The sequence below is a fragment of the Drosophila montana genome, unplaced genomic scaffold (genome assembly GCF_035044405.1).
Source record: "Drosophila montana isolate Dmon_TW-CO22-7 unplaced genomic scaffold, ASM3504440v1 contig_3083_1, whole genome shotgun sequence".
NCBI lineage: Eukaryota > Metazoa > Arthropoda > Insecta > Diptera > Drosophilidae > Drosophila > Drosophila montana.
The window spans coordinates 385,089-402,161 of NW_026997957.1; the positions used below are offsets into that span (position 1 = coordinate 385,089).

The window sequence follows — 17,073 nt, forward strand, 5'->3', positions numbered from 1 at the left end:
TTTAAAAGCATCGTAACCTGCTACTGATTGCTGTTCGCCTGGTATTTGGGGCGGTCAGCTAGATGCTTGTAAATCGCAACTTTTGAACGGCGGCAGCTTGCATATTTGTCGAAAAGCGAGCATATATATAAAAAGAGATAATAAAGTCAGTTTGTTTAATATGTTTATTTATTTCAATTATTTAGTAGAAGCATCAAGTACAATAATTGTATAAATAGTTTCGTTTTCCATGTGTCGTTGTGTGAGTGTGTGTGGTTGTGTATGTCTTTGATTTATGTTGCAAGTTAAATATTGCATAGACTAAATGCTAGATAAATACATATACACCCATAGCACAGATTACATCTATGTAGATTCTATAAGCGTACGCAGAACAAAGAGTTTTTAAATTACACACGATATTGCTAATTTGTAATATTACTTAGTGGAATATTATGTGGTAATACGCATGACTTTTGAGGGGACTTACATTTTATACCCTTGCAGAGGCTAATCATGAAATCTTTACTCATTAGAGGAGACGTCGCAGGCTCCTCAATAATTATATATATATTGATTAGTTCAAATCTATCTTGATGAAATTTTAAATGGATACGTCTTATTATATAGCTGTGTTACATAGCTTTTAAGGGAAGGATCGCATGGATAATTGAGTACCCTAATTAAACTCGAACTAGTATATCAAATAGCTTGAAAATTGATTTGTTATTCTCAGCCATATGTCTGCAAGGGTATTTAATCTTCGGCGTGCCGAGGTAGCTTTCTACTTTTCCATGTTTTGTGTGACTGGAGCTGTTTGTCTGTCCGTTTGTCCGCCAGTCCGCCTACAGATAGCCATGGCCGGCCACCTCGGCTGGAATGAAGCCCTCGCGTCCGTCTCGCGTCTTCACGTAGAACCATTGGCGCTGATCCTTGGACTCGCGGCACTCGCAGAGCGTAACAATCTCGCCCTTGTGGACGACAATGCTCTCCGTGATGAAGTCCGCGTTGATGGCGACTAGAGTTTGGCGCAGTCCGTTCTGCTGTTGACGCCGCAGCACGCTCAACATGGCGCCCGCCGAGGGCGGAGCCTGTTGCGGGTGAGTCTGCTGCTGCTGCTGCGGCTGCTGTGGAGTGCTCTTTGGATGCAGATGCTGACCGTTGTGGCCATTGGTTATGTACGAAACGTTCGACAGACGCCGCACGGACTGTGACTGTGACTGTGACTGCTGCTGTGAATGCAGATGCTTCTGTGCCTGCGGCTTGGTCATCCTCTGCTGCTGCTGCTGCTGGAGAGTGACATATTCGTCGTTGGAGGCGCTGCGCACCGAGGCGGAGCCGGAGCCCAGCTGCTTGGTCGAGCGCAGCTGGGCGTAGGCCTTCTCCACGAGCTTTGGCTGGGAGGCGGCGCGCAAATATAGCTTGTCCACGTGCTGCTCCCCGTACAAGGAGCCCGCCAAACTGCCGCCATGCGATACTAGACTCTTGCTCGTGTTATTGTTGTTGTTGTTGTGCTCCTCGGCAGCTGCTCCGGGCTTGACGCTGCGCGGTGTGCGTGCCCCATCGGAGCGTGTGCCGCCGCGCAAACGTATCTCCTTCTCCGAGTCCGTCATGTTGCCGCAGGGCCGCGGAAAGATGTCCGCATTGGACTCCCAGCAGGGCGTCGGCTTGGAGCTGCCACCCGAGGGCAATATGCCCAGCGGCAGGCAGCTGGCATAGCCCACATAGCCCTCCTCGGCGTGCGGCGTCTGTACGTAGAGCCAGTTCTGGTTCTTGAAGACCGCATTGACGACCATGCCCAGCGGCAGCGGTATCTCCAGCTGATAGCCGCCGGGCCGGGTCTGATAGAGCGTGCTGGCCGTGGCCAGGACGACAGGTATATTGCCGGGCGCCGCCAGCGAGCAGCGCGACAGAAACTCATCCACGTTGTGTATCTCGTAGCCGAAACGCTGGACACGATTGCGTTCCCGCTCGCGACGCTTGCGATGACGATGACGACGCGGCTGCTGCTGTGCCGCTGCGCCGGGAGCTCCACCTCCCCCTCCCCCCTCTGAGACGGCAACCAAGCTGGGCTCCGAGTAGGTGCACTTTAGTGCATCCGCTGTCGTCGTTGTCGCTGGGCTGGCGGCTGCTCCCACTCCGGCGGCGCGGGCCTGCTGCAGCCGGCTGGCCAGCTTCTTGCGGATCTCGTTGCGCTTGCGCGCCAGCAGCAGCGCCTCGTGGTGCACATCGCTCCGTGGCGCACGCTGCGGCGTGCAGACGAAGAGCAGCTCTTTGGTGGTGGCGGCGGCCACTGGTGCGCCCAGCGGTGCGCTGCGCGTGCCCTTGTCCTTGTACTCCAGCAGATTCTGATTGCTGAAGAACTTTTGGCTCGCCAGTTGCCCGGCGCCGGGCGCCTGATGGGCGGTGGGCGTGGTGGCGTAACCATTAAGCGGCTCCGCGGGCAGCTGCTTGACGCGATACCGTTTCTTGCCCACGTCCAGCTGCGTGGGCACCGGCTCCGTGCGCTGCGGTGGCAAGGAGTTGACGCCGGATGCATTAATATTGCCAGAGGCCGGAACATGTCCATTGCTGAGCTCCTTCTCCTTGGCTGGGTCCGCCTCGGGCGGCTCATTGGTCTTTTGCTGTGACTGAGACTGGGACTGGGACTGGGGCTGGGACGGGGAGGGGGGCTGGTGCTGCTCCCGCAGCACCCAGGTCAGTGAGATGCGCGGCCGTCGCAGGCTCAGATTCTGACCCATCGCTAGTCTGTCCGCTAGTCCTACAGCATGCTGCAGTTGTGGTGTGCTCTTGGCCCGAGCAGCGCCTAGCGGCGGCGGCACCAGCTCATCAATCTCCACATAGTCCGAGCTGTACTCAACCCCACTTGACTGACGATTCGGCGGGGGCGGCGGCGGTGGCGGTGGCGGTGGCGGTGGCGGTGGGGGCGTGGCCGTAAAATTACCCACGGAACTGTCGCTGCTGCCGGGCTGATGCTGCTGGTGCTGATGGTGCTGACGGTGCTGGTGGTGGAGAATCAAGGCGCAGGCGTGCAACAAATCCGGACAATAGGCATCTGTAAAAAGGAGAAACGATAAATATGCAGTTAAAAGCGAGAGAGAGAGAGAGTGCTCGACTAGGAGATACCCTGTAGGCAGCAACGAGCTGCCGTCGAAAGTATTCGAACTTTCTTTTTACACACACACTTATACGGCTTGTGCTTCTTCCTAGAGGCCCACACTATAAACAATTCATTTTTAAACAACTTCGGTGCTTAGAGTCCGATCTTAATGCAAGTTTCAGGCTCAAAATATGGCATATAAAGGTGGCTATATACAGAGATGCATTAGAGTGCGTTTGGTTGTGAAAAGGTATCCAAAAGGTGAATTATTCTTGGACTATATATGCATTACACTAAAAACAAATAATTAATGACTCTAGCTCATAAAATCTTTCAGATATGCCTAAAAGCCCTTAGCTTAAAATCAAAAAATGTATCGATAAATAAATATCGAAACGGAAGGAATATCGATAATTTGAAATATATTGGATTTGATATAAATCGAGTTTATCAAGATTTGATTAATCGATTTAATCAGGCATATATAGCGGTATTCATCGATTTTATCACGACGTTACATCGATATTTATCGATTTTATCAATACTTTGATTCGATATTTATCGAGTTTAACAAGACAAAATATCGACATTTATCGATTTTATCTTATACAAAACGCTTTTCAACTTTGGATAGCCCTAGGGAGATATCGATCTATACGAATTACCCGCCTGCTAATGGGCTTATCGTATCGTATCAATTTTTCGGATATATGTAGATTTTAAGTCTCAAAAGAACAAACGAACCTCAAGTTGCATATTGCACAAAGCCAGTATACCCCTTTTCCCTCCTTCTGAATAGAGTATAAAACCAGCATACCCCTTCTCACTTTGCAGAAGAGAGCTTATTTAATTTTTCCTCCAACAGTTTCCTCAACAGCTCAAAAGAGGAAAGTTTTCGTGTTTGTCCACTTTAGAGTGCTTTTACTGTACTAATTAGAATTCTTAGTCGCCCGACTTACCTCTCAGTCCGCGTGAGCTGCGTCTGCGCCGACGCTGGCCTCTGACTGCGCTGCCTAAATCGCCGTCGCAGTCGTTGGCGCTGCTCTGCTCGCTACTGCTGCTGCTGCTGCTGCTGTTGGTGCTTGCTGCGAATCTTTGCTGCAGCTGCTGCTGCTGCTGGAGTTCACGTAGACGACGTCGGCGTCGTGCTTGCTGACGCGCTGCTGCAGTTGCTGCTGCTGCTGCTGCTGCTGCATGCTCGGCCGCTGGCTGCGGCGCCGGCGGCGGTGGCGGGGCTCGCTCCGTATAGCCCGGCGGCGGCGTCAGCGGCAGCGGGCAATAAAAAGGCGGCGGCGCTTGACGCACTCGTCGATTTGTCTCCTCTAGAACGTAATCGTTCTGTTGCGCCTGCGCCTGCGTCGGCTGCGACTGCGACTGCAAGTGCTCTAGACTGCGCGTCGAGTGTGGCGCAGCTGCCGCAGCGTCCTCTGCTGCATGTTGGCGATATGTGGGCGGAACTGAGGCAGCTGTGGAAGAGCATCACAGAAGAAGAAGAAGGCACACATTAATGAGCTGATGGTCAACTTTTGCACTTGATCATAAAAATTCCAATTATGTTGGTCAAGAGAGCCTGCCCGACTGGCAGATACCCTGTAAGTCGCATGAGGCAATTGGGGAAGAGCATCAAATGGAACCAAGATGAGAAGAAGAAAGCAACTTTTGCACTTGATCATAAAAATTCCAATTATATGGTCAAGAGTATAAATCAAGTAGAGATGCACGTTTTGCAGATACCCTATAAGTCACATGAGGCAATTGGGGAAGAGCATTAAAAGGAACCAATTATATTGATCAAGCGTGCCCGACTGGCAGATACCCTGTAAGTCGCTTGAGGCAGCTGTGAACCAAGATGAGAAGAAGCCACACATTTGCACTTGATCATAAAAATTCCAATTAAATGGTCAAGTGTCCGACTGGCAGATACCCTGTAAGCCGCATGAGGCAGCTGATCTAGAGCTTCAAATGGAACCAAGATGAGAAAAAGAAGAGGGCGCACCATGATGAGCTGCTGCTGAACTTTTGCACTTGATCATAAAAATTCCCATTATATGGTCAGGAGAGTAAAAGAGAGTTAAGCGTGCTCGACTGTCAGATACCCTGTAAGCATGTAAGCATACCTCCGACTTGTCTATATATGTTGCTTCATTTATTTTATTTTATTCATATATTTATTAATGAGTGTCTGTCTAATTATAAGTTTATGAAAAGGAATATATATAAATACTATAAAAGTTTGCAGATGCCATCTGAGCTGCCTGTTACATACATACTCGAACAATAATAATCCCCATTTGGCCATTTCAGCCAGGCACAGGGTATTCGAAGCGCAACAACACCCCCACCAAGAAATATTTAAAATATTTGCCAATATAAACGTCAACCTCTGAGCTCTGAGAGCCAAGACAGAGCCTCAGATCCAGTCTCAGTTGCAGTTGCGGTTGTGGCCACAGTTTCTGGCCACATTTATATGCGCTATCAAGGCCAAGATCAGCGCGAGCTGCGAAATGGCAGAGGCCAACAACAACAAGGAGCAGGCAGCAGCAGGAGATACGCAAAAAGCGTGGCCAATAAAATTGCAAAACTGATATGCTCAATGGCAACAACGTGCCAGAAGTGAGTAGTAAAATGTTAAAACGTGACGGTATTTCACAAAAATACCAAATATTGTATGATACCCAGAGCTACCTCTACTCTGGATACCCCTCCCTCCCTCCCTCTCTCTGTCTCTCTCTGTCTACATATCTCCTTCTCTATAGACCTCTCTCTCTGTCCCTCTTTCTTAATGGGCCCGTTCTTGTGCTCACATTTGCACAATGTTCAAAAATGGGCAGTTTAAGGCGTATTGAAATGTGTGCTAACGACGTTTAAATACCCTTTTCTTTAATATATATATTTTATAGAAGTAGGACTAGCAGGGAACTCACATATATTCTCTTAGAAGAAGACAGCTTCTTGGATACTTTCGTTAGCGAAATAACAAGATCATCAGATTTTACTACAAGCCAGGACTGCGAAATCTAATAAGTAAGAATTTCAAGTCGTGAGTTCCCGACTAGGGGATACCCTGAAGCCCTTCCATGCGATATAAAATGAAAGATACTTTATGTACATAGATATTTACTATTGTAGAAGCTACATGACAAATTTGCTATATACAAAACCTAACTAGTCTGGACATACTAAATGACATAGCTAATGTACTCCTCTCTTCCCTATATGCACAATAACTAAGGCCTGATGAAGGCGCAGAAAGGAGAAGGCCCTGAAGCAAAGCTGCAAAGCCAGCGGCTGTGGCTTTAACGACCTTTGCCAGTCAGTCAGTCACTCAATCAGTCAATCAGTCAGTTAGTCAGTCAGTCAGTTAGTCAGTTAGTCAGTTAGTCAGTCAGTCAGCCAGTCAGTTAGGGTATGCCGAGGCAGAGAGCTAATCAAAAGAAGAGTTGCGACTGCGGCAGGCAGATCGTGCGAGGATTGCATTGGGCGTGTGACGACAGGGTCAGGGACGAGAGGGATAACGGGCGGGGCAAGGGCGGGGCAGTGGGGAGACGGGGCGAGTCATTCAGTGAGATCGTGAGGCAGCGGCCTTTAATGGTCGCGACGTGAGCTGAGTCGAGGCGTGGGCGTGGCACGACTGACGTTGCACAGAAATTGAAAGTGTTGCAAGGCAGCAAAATGTTGCAGCAAAGTTGCAGTTGTTGTTGTTGTTGCAGCCTCTAATTAAACGGAGACGGGCTGCCAAATTAGCTAATGCCGAGTAGAAGAGCGAGAAGAAAAAAAAAACAGATAGACAGACAGACAGACAGCAAAGCCCAAACATGCCACATGCGACATGCGGTGCCCGCAAATGGACAAAACATTGACAAATTTGTTTTGCAACTTGTTTGGCCGCCCCAAAGGCGACAAATATGGTCAGCAGCAGCAGCACACGGCGTGGCCAGCCACTGGGGCATTGGCGTCGGCGTCTCTGGCAAAAAGCGTCTCTGGCCAAGTTGCAACTGCAACTGCAACACGGCGATAATAATTCAATCGCGGCGAAATGTCGAAGCGTGCAAATGGGGACGGGCCCCGTGATTTGGCATAAAAGGCGCTTGGAATTGATTGGAGCTGCATGTGATTATAGCCCAGCCAGGCAGACACACCAAGCTGTTCGCCATGAACTCCCCGAGAGAGCCGCGATGTGATGTGGGAAATGAACTCTGGCTTAACCCGACTTAACTTGGCCAACAAAAATGGCATTGCGATGCCATTGCGCTAATAAGATAAAAGCATTTTAATTGCAACTAAACATGGCATTTGCAGCAACTGGACATGGACTGGCCACTAGCCCAGCCAACCCGCAACCCGACCCCGCCCCGCCCCGCCTCCGCCCAAGCCTCGCACTCTTAGCTGCTTTGCGCTGTAGGCCAAACAACTGTAAAATGGCCAAGATGCGTTGCCTCACATAAAAAAACAAAACATATAAAAACAGAAAAAAAGAAACACGCATAAAATAAAAAGAAATACGAGAATTGCTCGCATTTGGAAAAATACTTAAAATAAATACTAGAAATACTCGCATTTGGTCAAGAAAAATTGATTTCAAGCTCTCGCTTTCTACAGGTCCTCTCCCTCTCTTTCTCTCTCCTTCTCCATCTGTCTCTCTCTCTCTCGCTGCCACCTGTTGGCTGTGCAGTAAATTAAAATGCTGCAGGGGCTCATCAGGAATTTAACGAGACACCATCGAACATAAACATTAAGCCTATAGCAATAACAAGTAAGCGTGTGCTCGACTGGAGAATACCCTGTGCCCAGACGCACGGTGCTGTATATTTCCATTCCATATGATTTTTTGGAATTTGGGTATGTCTAGTTTCTAGCTCTTACGAGATAGGCTTGGAAACCCAAGACTATATCGATATTTATCGATTTAACTGGACAATATATCGATATTTATCGGTGTATCAGGATAATATATCGATATTTAACGATTTATTAGGACTTTGTATCGATATTTATCAATGTATCAGGAAAATTTATCGATATTTATCGATGAATCAGGATAACATATCTATATTTATCGATTTATCTGGACTTTATATCGATATATATATATGTCGATTTTAACCAGAATTACTTCGATATTTATTTATTATTTAATTTGGCATTTACTTCGGTATTTATCGATTTTATCAGGACGTTTCATCGACATTTATCGGTTTTAACAGTACCTAAATCGATATATATATCAATTATATCAGGACTTTATGTCGATATTTATCGATTTCCTATTATACAATACAGTTTCCAACTTTGGGATAACTGAAAGAAGTTTTAAAAAAGTTAAATATTGTTGAGCAATGTATTTTGGACGAAATATCGAGGGTCTACGAATCAAGCACCGATTGTTATCGACTTTGGAGAAATGGTTGGAGAAAGGAAGTAGTCGAAATTATATATTCCAAGTACTCTACAATGTTTGGCTTTCTTTGTCTCTGGGATCGACTGAGCTCATGGCCATCAACATTACCCTACCTACGTTTAAAGTAAATTGTTATAAGGCTGACGCGTTTCCCTCTTAGCTCGTCATTTCCATCAAGAACGAGCATACTTTACATATTACGAGACTCAACATTCTGTCTATTATCACATTTGCATAATTTCATTATGCCCATTGTTAATCATTTTCATTAGAGGGTATTACAACTACAAGTCTACAACGATGAGAAGTCGCGCGCAGGCTCATAAAAAGACGTCATAAAGTTGCTCGATTGTCAGATTGTGAGATTGTCAGTAGGTGCCAGCCGGCGACCAAAATCCCTGTTGACACGGCCAACAGGCACGAGTCCAGCCATAAGCCCCCCTCCCGCACATGCCCTCCCCTCTAGCCAATGCCTGCAGCAGTCATCAAGTGTGCAAATTTATGCAGAAAATAATTTACACAAATTTCAGTTCTTTAGCTTTTCAATTAGCACGCATCAGGTTACATCCCAACTGGAATCGAAGGGGAAAGGGGGCAAAGGGTCGGGGGGAACGGGAGGAGATATCACTACTTAAGCCAATTTTATGGGATTTTAATGTGTGCTGCGTTTTGGGTGGCCCGTCACAGATATTTTGAATAGGTGCGATTTACCAATGCGATCAAAAATCAATTTGAATTTTTATTGGCTCGATTTGAGCTGCGGCAAGGAGCTGGCCTAGTTGGTGGCACCACGAGGGGAGGTGGAAGGGGGAAAGGGGAGAAGGGGCAGCTAGGCTGGTTGCAGTTGCCGTGGCCATGGCAATAAAATTTAAACGTTGCTTTGTGCCATTCGCCACGTTCTGTGTGTGTGTTTTTAAGCGCTTTTAAATATTTATGGGCCCATTTTGTGGCTGCCTACCCACCCTTCTCTCCCCCTCCGCACGAAACCAACAAAAAATATGATTTTATGACGTTAATAAATTTAAATGTTGTGGGTTCAAGTTTTTAGGCCCTAACAGAAGTAAATACGCTGCGAGAAAGTTGGCCCAAGTTCAAATATGGCCAGCGGCAAATTAATTTCACAAGCAACAATTTCTAAAGCTGCCCGAAACAAACTTTTCAACTATTTAAATTTTCTCCATTAATTATGTAATAATATTTGAATGAGCTTAATATGTATATCAAGTATTTTGTACGAAGGAATATATGTTTGTGTGTGTGAGTATGTAGTGTATGCATGCATATATGTATGAATTTATGCATGTACATACATACGTATGCATGCATGTTTGTTTTCTAATACTGTGCGGCAAATTTAAATAAGACGAATTTCTATCAAGTGCTCTCCTCCTCGATTCTCAAAAATGCAAATAAGCCTTGCTGAAATTTAACAGCAGCTTGTGGCGGTGGAGCAGGAGGCGGAGAAGGAGGTAGAGGGGTAAGTAGATACGTATGTAGATCTATGAATCTATTTGTATGTATGTATGTATGTATGTATGTAAATGTATGTATGTATTTATGTATGTAAATGTATGTATTTATGTATGTATGTATGTATTATGTATGTATGCATGTATGTATGTATGCATGCATGTATGTATGCATGTATGAATGTATGAATGTATGCATTTATGTATGTATGTATGTATGTATATATATTTATGTATGTATGTATGTATGTATGTATGTATGTATAATATGTGTGTGTATGTAAGTTTATGTATGCATGTACATATATATGTATCCGGACATGTATTCATACATGTACGCATGCATGCATGTTTGCATACATATGTATGTACAAAACAAACATGCATATGCAGGTTGTATGTACATATGAACATGATCGATTTATGGGAGTGGGATATTTCGACCTATGTCTATATAGGATATTTGAGGGTACCATTTTTACATGAATTTTGACGAAGAATAATGTTGCCCGATTGAGATGCCCAATTGATTTCAGAATATAATATTTGAACGCAAGTCAATAAAATACTGAAGACAAGTCCTAATCTGTTGCCACTGCGGGAAACGCTACAGTTAGGGAAAAGCTTTAGTGTTTGGGAGTCGTAATTCCTTGGGGCTAAAATAGACTGAAGCCACTTTACGGCAATAAACTGCGCAGCAAACAAATGGTCATGGAGGTCAAGAGAAGCTGTCTGCAGCTCGAAAAGTGTGGCTTTTGTTAGAGGAAACCGCCGAATGTAAAGGACAATAGAAGGAGGTCGAGGTCCTTGGCAGGACGAGCCGAACGAGAGCGGGCTGACAAGTGCGAATTTAAAGCTCAATGGCCAACTTGGAAGACGACACTCCTCGTACATATGGTCGAGAGGCAAGCTGGCCAAGTCCAAAATCAAGTTAACAAAAGACAAATGCGGCTGCTGCGAGGATGCAGAAGGACTGGAAAAGGGCTTGTCAAAGGCACGGGGGAGGGGGAGACGGGGGCGTACGATAAGCGTCAAAGGACATGAAGGGAGTCTGTGTGCCTGTGTCGCAAAACAAAGCACGAGCAAGCACAGATACGAGCGCACAGAAAGCAAAGCAAAACATTCCAATGAAAAACTGGTAAAAGCAAAAGGCGGGGAGGAGTTGGGATAGAGGGTGGGGGTGGGGGGGTGTGTGCTACATCAAAGCAAAAGGCAGCGAGTGCTGCGGGCGGCATGGAAATTGAAATGTGCCATCAGGAGAGGAGCCCGAAAAAAAAGCATGTCAAAGCCCGAACTTAGCCCAACACGAGGCGCATGCGACGGAAACGGAAACGCATTTGATTTCCTGCCCAGCTGATGAGCCAACTGCTTGAGGAGGGAGGCAGGGGGAAAGGGGGGGGGGGGGGGGGGCGAGACTGCACTCTAGCTACTTCAGCAAATATGTCTTCAAGTGTCGTTTGGCGTGCGCCAGCAGCAAAGCACGCGCGCCCAAACCAATTGCTCGGGCTAGAGATGGGCGCGGGTCGTGTTTACTTTCGTGCTGCAAATTTGATTTAAACATGATTTAACACGAGCTTAACACGAGCTCAGCACAAACTAACACGAAGTAACATGCTTGAGCACGAGTTAAGCTTCAGCTAGTGCTCGTGCTGGTGTCGTGTTCCCTTTACTCACACGAATATACACTACCAAACACGTGCTGCAAATTTGTATTTAACACGAGTTTAGAAGACAACACGAGCTCACCACAAGGTAATACGAGCTCGACACGAGCTAACACGACTAAGCACGAGTTAAGTTTGAGCTATTGCTTGTGTAGGGTTTAATACGAGATAACAAGACTTAACACGAGCTAATACGAGCTTAACATGAGCTAACACGACTGAACACGAATTGACTTTGAGTTTGTGCAGAAAATTTGACTTGAACACGAGTCAACAAGACTTAACACGAGCTCAACACGAGGTAATACGAGCTTGAAACGAACTAACACGACTGAACACGAGTTAAGTTTGAGCTAACACGCCTCAACATGAACCTAAGCGACTCATATCTAGCTGACACGAATCCAAATCGATCTACATCAAAACCTTTTTAAATATCAAATCAAAATATTTAAATCTTCCACATGCCATTATCCTAAAAGCTATCGGTTCAGAGTTCTTAAATGAACAAGTTTTTGTTTCTTAAAGATATCTAATGCAATTCAAGCTTGCATTGTTGATGCTTGTTTCACTACCACAGAAATTTTAAAACAATTTTGGATCACTCCAATCCCATAAAGTCTTATTACGATAGGTATAGCTAACTTTCAGGGGGCACGGGACTTAAACTAAGACGAAAACGTATCCATACATTAGCCCGAAATTCGAGTCTTGATCCTACTCAAGCAGCGCATCCAGCGAGGATTGCTCTGCCTAGAAGTTATGCTTAATTCTTATTATATAGATATTTATGTGTTTACCTATTCCCTATAATAATACCACATAGCCACGACCCTGCCTTGGCGTGCTTTATTAAAATTTCATTGTTGGTGAATAGCCAAAAAAAAAAAAAAACAAAACAGAAGAAGAGAAGAGAAAATCGCGTCCCTTTGGGGACATTGTTATAAATTCCAATTGGAGCGCTTGAGAAATGTGAAAAATGCGCCATGTAAATTATTTCTACGTCTTGGACGCATTTTTTATTGTGCATGATAAATTTTTATTGTAATTGGCTGTTGATTTATGGTCGAGAGACGAGGCAGCGGCCAGAGCCGTGATAAGGAGCCAGATAAGCAGCGGAGCCTTTCAATTTGCCAGCTGGGACGGGGGGCGGTGGGTGGAACTAAGGCGTGGCACTGATAATTAGGAGCGGAATTGGGAATTCATTTTGTATTTTGCTTTTGTTGCATATCGAATGGAAAATTCAAATGGTTGAGCATAAAAGCTAATCGCCGCATTTACGGCAAAAAATCATCATCTATGCAACGATGCGTAACCTGGAGCCACGCCCACCAGGCCTACCACGCCCACGAGGGCCACCCAAGCAGGAAAAGAAGCTGCCGATTTTGGAGCCTCCTTTCATGGCTAACATGGCGAAACCAACGCGCATTATTGTTAGAGTCAAATACCATTAAGCTTTATCAAGCGCGCCCTGGAGGAGCAGGCCAGGGCTGGGCAGGGGCAAGGCAGGGTAGGGGCAGGGGGCGGGGCAGGGGGCGTGGCAGGAAGCTGGGCGTTAGCTGAAACTGGAACTGGTTGCCTGGCCTTCGAGATGCGTCCAAAGTGGCAGATTTTGTAATGCTTTTGTGAAAGATTTCATGGTAATTTCACCGGGTTATAACAATTTACAAATTATGCAATCGAAATTTATTGCCCGCGCACCTTCAGGCCAAAAACTGTGAAGCACACACACACAGACACACACACAGATAGATTCTACGGCACGCTTTCAAGATTCTGGATAGGTGAGTTCTGGCTGTTGGTTGGGTGGCGGCTGGTGGGCCACCAGGTGGGCCAAGCCATACGCAGGTGGCTTTGACGGGCAGCTGATGTGCACAACATTTGACTGCAGGCAGCGATGGGGAATTCTAAACTCTCTCTCTCCCTCTCTCTCTCTCCCTCTCCCTCTCTCTCTCTAGAGTAGCGATGCGGCTGAGATAAAGCTGATTTAGCTTCTGGGTAACACACGTAGATCCAAGATTTAACTGAAATACTTTTTATATCAACGTAGAAAGCATAATTAACCTTGTTTCAGTTAAAATTTAATCATTTTAATCATATATTTTCCCTCGACTACACTTGGTCGGGTTTGAACCAAACACTTCGTGGGGTTTGAACCAGCGCGGTGCACAAATTATTTTATATTTGATTGATTTTAGGAACAGTTTAGTTAATTAATTATATGTATGTTTTAATATACTTTAACTGCGTTTTCTTTAAAAGAACCTATACACAAAATTAGTTTAGCTTTTACATTCTATGAGTTGCAATATTAAATACAGCTAAAGTCTAGATCGAAGTTTAAATATGCGCATCGATTTAAACAGAAATAACAAGAAAGCGTGCTCTTGCCAGGGAAGTTTAGTGCCCGACTAGGGTATACCCTAAACCTTCTTCTACCAACAGCGAAGTGCATGCTAAATTTGGTAAGCCTAGCTATTAAAACCTAAGTTTTGATAAAGAAACAGTTTTTCGATATCGATTTTTAACGATTGCTTGGAAAGGGGGCAAGCTATAGATTACGGGAAACAAACTCGTGCTGCGCCGGCATTAGGAGGAACTAAGTTTAAGATTTCAAGTCTCTAGCTCTTAAAGGTTCTGAGATTCTTGCGTTCATATAGACGAACGAACAGACAGACGGACAGACGAACAGACAGACGGACATGACTAGATCGACTCGGCTATTGATGCTGATCAAGAATATATATACTTTAAGGGGTCGTAGATGCTTCTGTCTGGCTGTTACATACATTTTCACACAATCATTATACCCTTTTGCCCATTTTCCATTGGTTCAGTTTATAAGGTATTCGAAAACTTAAACATATTTTCACTTTTTCGTACATTTGAGCACATATAGCTTTAGAATGAAAATGACTGAAAAATTAATACAGGCGGTTAATAATGTATGAGATATTGATTAACGTTTTACTGATGATCAAATATATATTTAAAGAAAAATATATATTTAATGAAAACTCATTTTTCTAATCACAGACTTATTAACACGCTTTTCAACTATATATAAAATATATTTAAGGAAAATTATATATTACTTATAGGCAGCCGGATAACTTCTTTATCCAATCACAGACATTGCTAACACCCTTTCCAACTTATATTTAAATGCATGCCTCATAGCTCCACCTCTTTCAAATTTGTGCACATATTGTTTGCATATCAATCCAGCTCCAACTCTGTGCCACTTGCAGCAAATTTGGCCTCAACTTTATTCCCATTTGCGTCCCACTCTCTCTCTCCCTTTTCTAGCGTGAGCATGAAGCGTAAACCATTTGTTACGGCACTTTCCGAAACTCCAATAATAGAGCTATTAAATGCCAACTACTTGGCCATCAAGTGCTTTAGTTTGGCATAAATCTGAAGCGTATGGCCCAAACTTTTCCAGCCCACAAATCTGCGCGCGTCTCCTAATCCCGATCCCAATCCCGAGAAGGTCTCTGCTCGGCTCTGCGAGCCTGCCGAGCAGCTGGCTGGAAGCTGCTGTTGGCTGCTTTTGTTATGGCTTTAATTAACGCCAACTTGTGATTGCACGGAACACCCCCCCCCCCCTCCTCTATCACAATTGGCCAACAGGTGCAGAAACTTTTGACCCAACCTGGTCGAACGGACCCGGCTCCCAGCCCGGCGCATTTTTATTTAATTTAGAGTCGAGTCGCTGTCCTCGCTAGGACTTTCATGTTGTAATTTCCTAAAATTTACGAGTCTACTTAGGAGCAGGGCGATTGGGGGAGGGCTGGTTGGGGGGCTGGTGGAATAGTTGCTAGTAAAAGCGGCGCAGCTCCTGGATTTACGGCCCGTTTAGGAGCTCTAGGCTTTTAGGCTCTTTCAGTGGGTGGCCGGGTTTGTACTTTTCGCTGCTGCGGCTTGTCAGCGCCTCGTTTTATTAGTCCTCCGCCCACTAACTGCCCCGCCCACACGCGACCCGTGCTGTAAATGAGCAACTTTTTGCTGCTGTACACCTCCGACGGGGTGTGCGAGTGTGCCGGGGTGTGCGTGTGTATTTAGTGTGTGCTTTTTGGCAATTTCGCATGCAGTTTATGACTAGGCACAACAACAAAAACAACAACAACGGCAAAACTTACAACTCGTGCAGCTGTTAGCTGCCACATGCAGCATATTCCACCTTCGCAACTCCTCCCCCCGCCCACGCTTATAAAAGTTGATCAAAATTATAACTACGCCCGGACAAACATTTTGGCATTGAGGCAGGCTAGTCCCGACCCCGTGTCCCGGCTCCCTGGGCATGTTTTTGGACAATTGGAGTGCGGCTGATTGCCCATAAAGTTATAGAATGAATGGGCCACGTTCTGCAGAACGCATTTCGGGCTTACTTATTGCCAAGTGCTGCAGTTTATTCTGGTCCCCCAAAATAAGAAGATAAAGATAGCAAAAACTTTCGTTTCATTAGCTGGCATCTTGGTGGCAAAGCATATCTCAAAGGATATTCACTTTTATGGGCGCACATCTTGAGCCGGGTTATTAAATGCACATAAAGCAGCGCATGTGAATGGGAACTAGTTGAATGTTGGAGGTATGAGAATGACAGTTCTTTGGGGGAATAACAGAATATTCCAGAGTTTTGATAGAGCTCAAACTTAAATTAATCCAATAAATGAGACTTTTTTCAGAGTATCTTTTTGGAAAATTCCGACGTGTTTAAGGTGGGAGCAACGGCGCAGGATTAATGGATCACATCTAACTCTTACAAGGCTGCGAAACTGAAATGTAAGTAAGATTTAGTAGGAAGCGCATCCGACTCTATAAGGTATGTATAAAGGTTAACAATTAAACGTTTAAAATTTGAATTTAAATTCACTGACAAGATCAGTGTGACCAAACATAATGATAAATATATATACTAGCGATAGACATATATCGATAACATTAGTCATAAAAGATAAAATTATACGGTCACACGGAGTAACTAAAGAAAAGAAAGGGAATGCTCGAGAAAAGAGAAATGTGTTGCGGATCGAGTAAAAACGTAATTGAAAGCATTTAAATGAATTTATTTTTATTTTTTTTCCTTGAAAACATAATCCATATAAGTATAAAGTCTTGATCAGTATATATTCTTGACACATATTCTCTAAGAATACATATATCCTTGATCAGAACTATAACTAGATATGTCCGACTGTCTGTTTGAACACTCCGATTTCGGAAACTAAAGGAGCTAGACAAAATATTTGATATATATATATTCTCGTATACTGTATGCAGAACGAGTTTTTCAAATGTTTCGATTTTCATATTATCGATAAATATCGATTTTACGTCTTGGTTTTTTAAGCATAACTCGAAGATTATAAGATCTAGATAAGCCCAACTTTGTTTGAAGGTTCTCGTATATTATACACAGATAAAAGAAATTTAATTTTTTTGAATCGCTTTGCCATTCTT

The 17,073-nt window shown here is 44.7% G+C and overlaps 1 protein-coding gene across 2 annotated transcripts in view; it reads right to left on the bottom strand.

Annotated features, from left to right (window-relative positions):
• Positions 1-750: 750 nt before the first annotated feature.
• LOC135430807 (serine/arginine repetitive matrix protein 1) overlaps positions 751-17,073 on the bottom strand; it is a 60,490-nt gene continuing 44,167 nt past the window's right edge. For both annotated transcript variants that reach the window (XM_064685608.1, XM_064685607.1), the window contains 2 exons: positions 4,039-4,545; positions 751-3,034 (listed from right to left, as the gene is read on the bottom strand). In XM_064685608.1, coding sequence (XP_064541678.1) covers positions 825-3,034; positions 4,039-4,545 — 2,717 coding nt within the window. In that variant the 3' untranslated portion in view covers positions 751-824. The remainder of the gene's footprint in view (positions 3,035-4,038; positions 4,546-17,073) is intronic.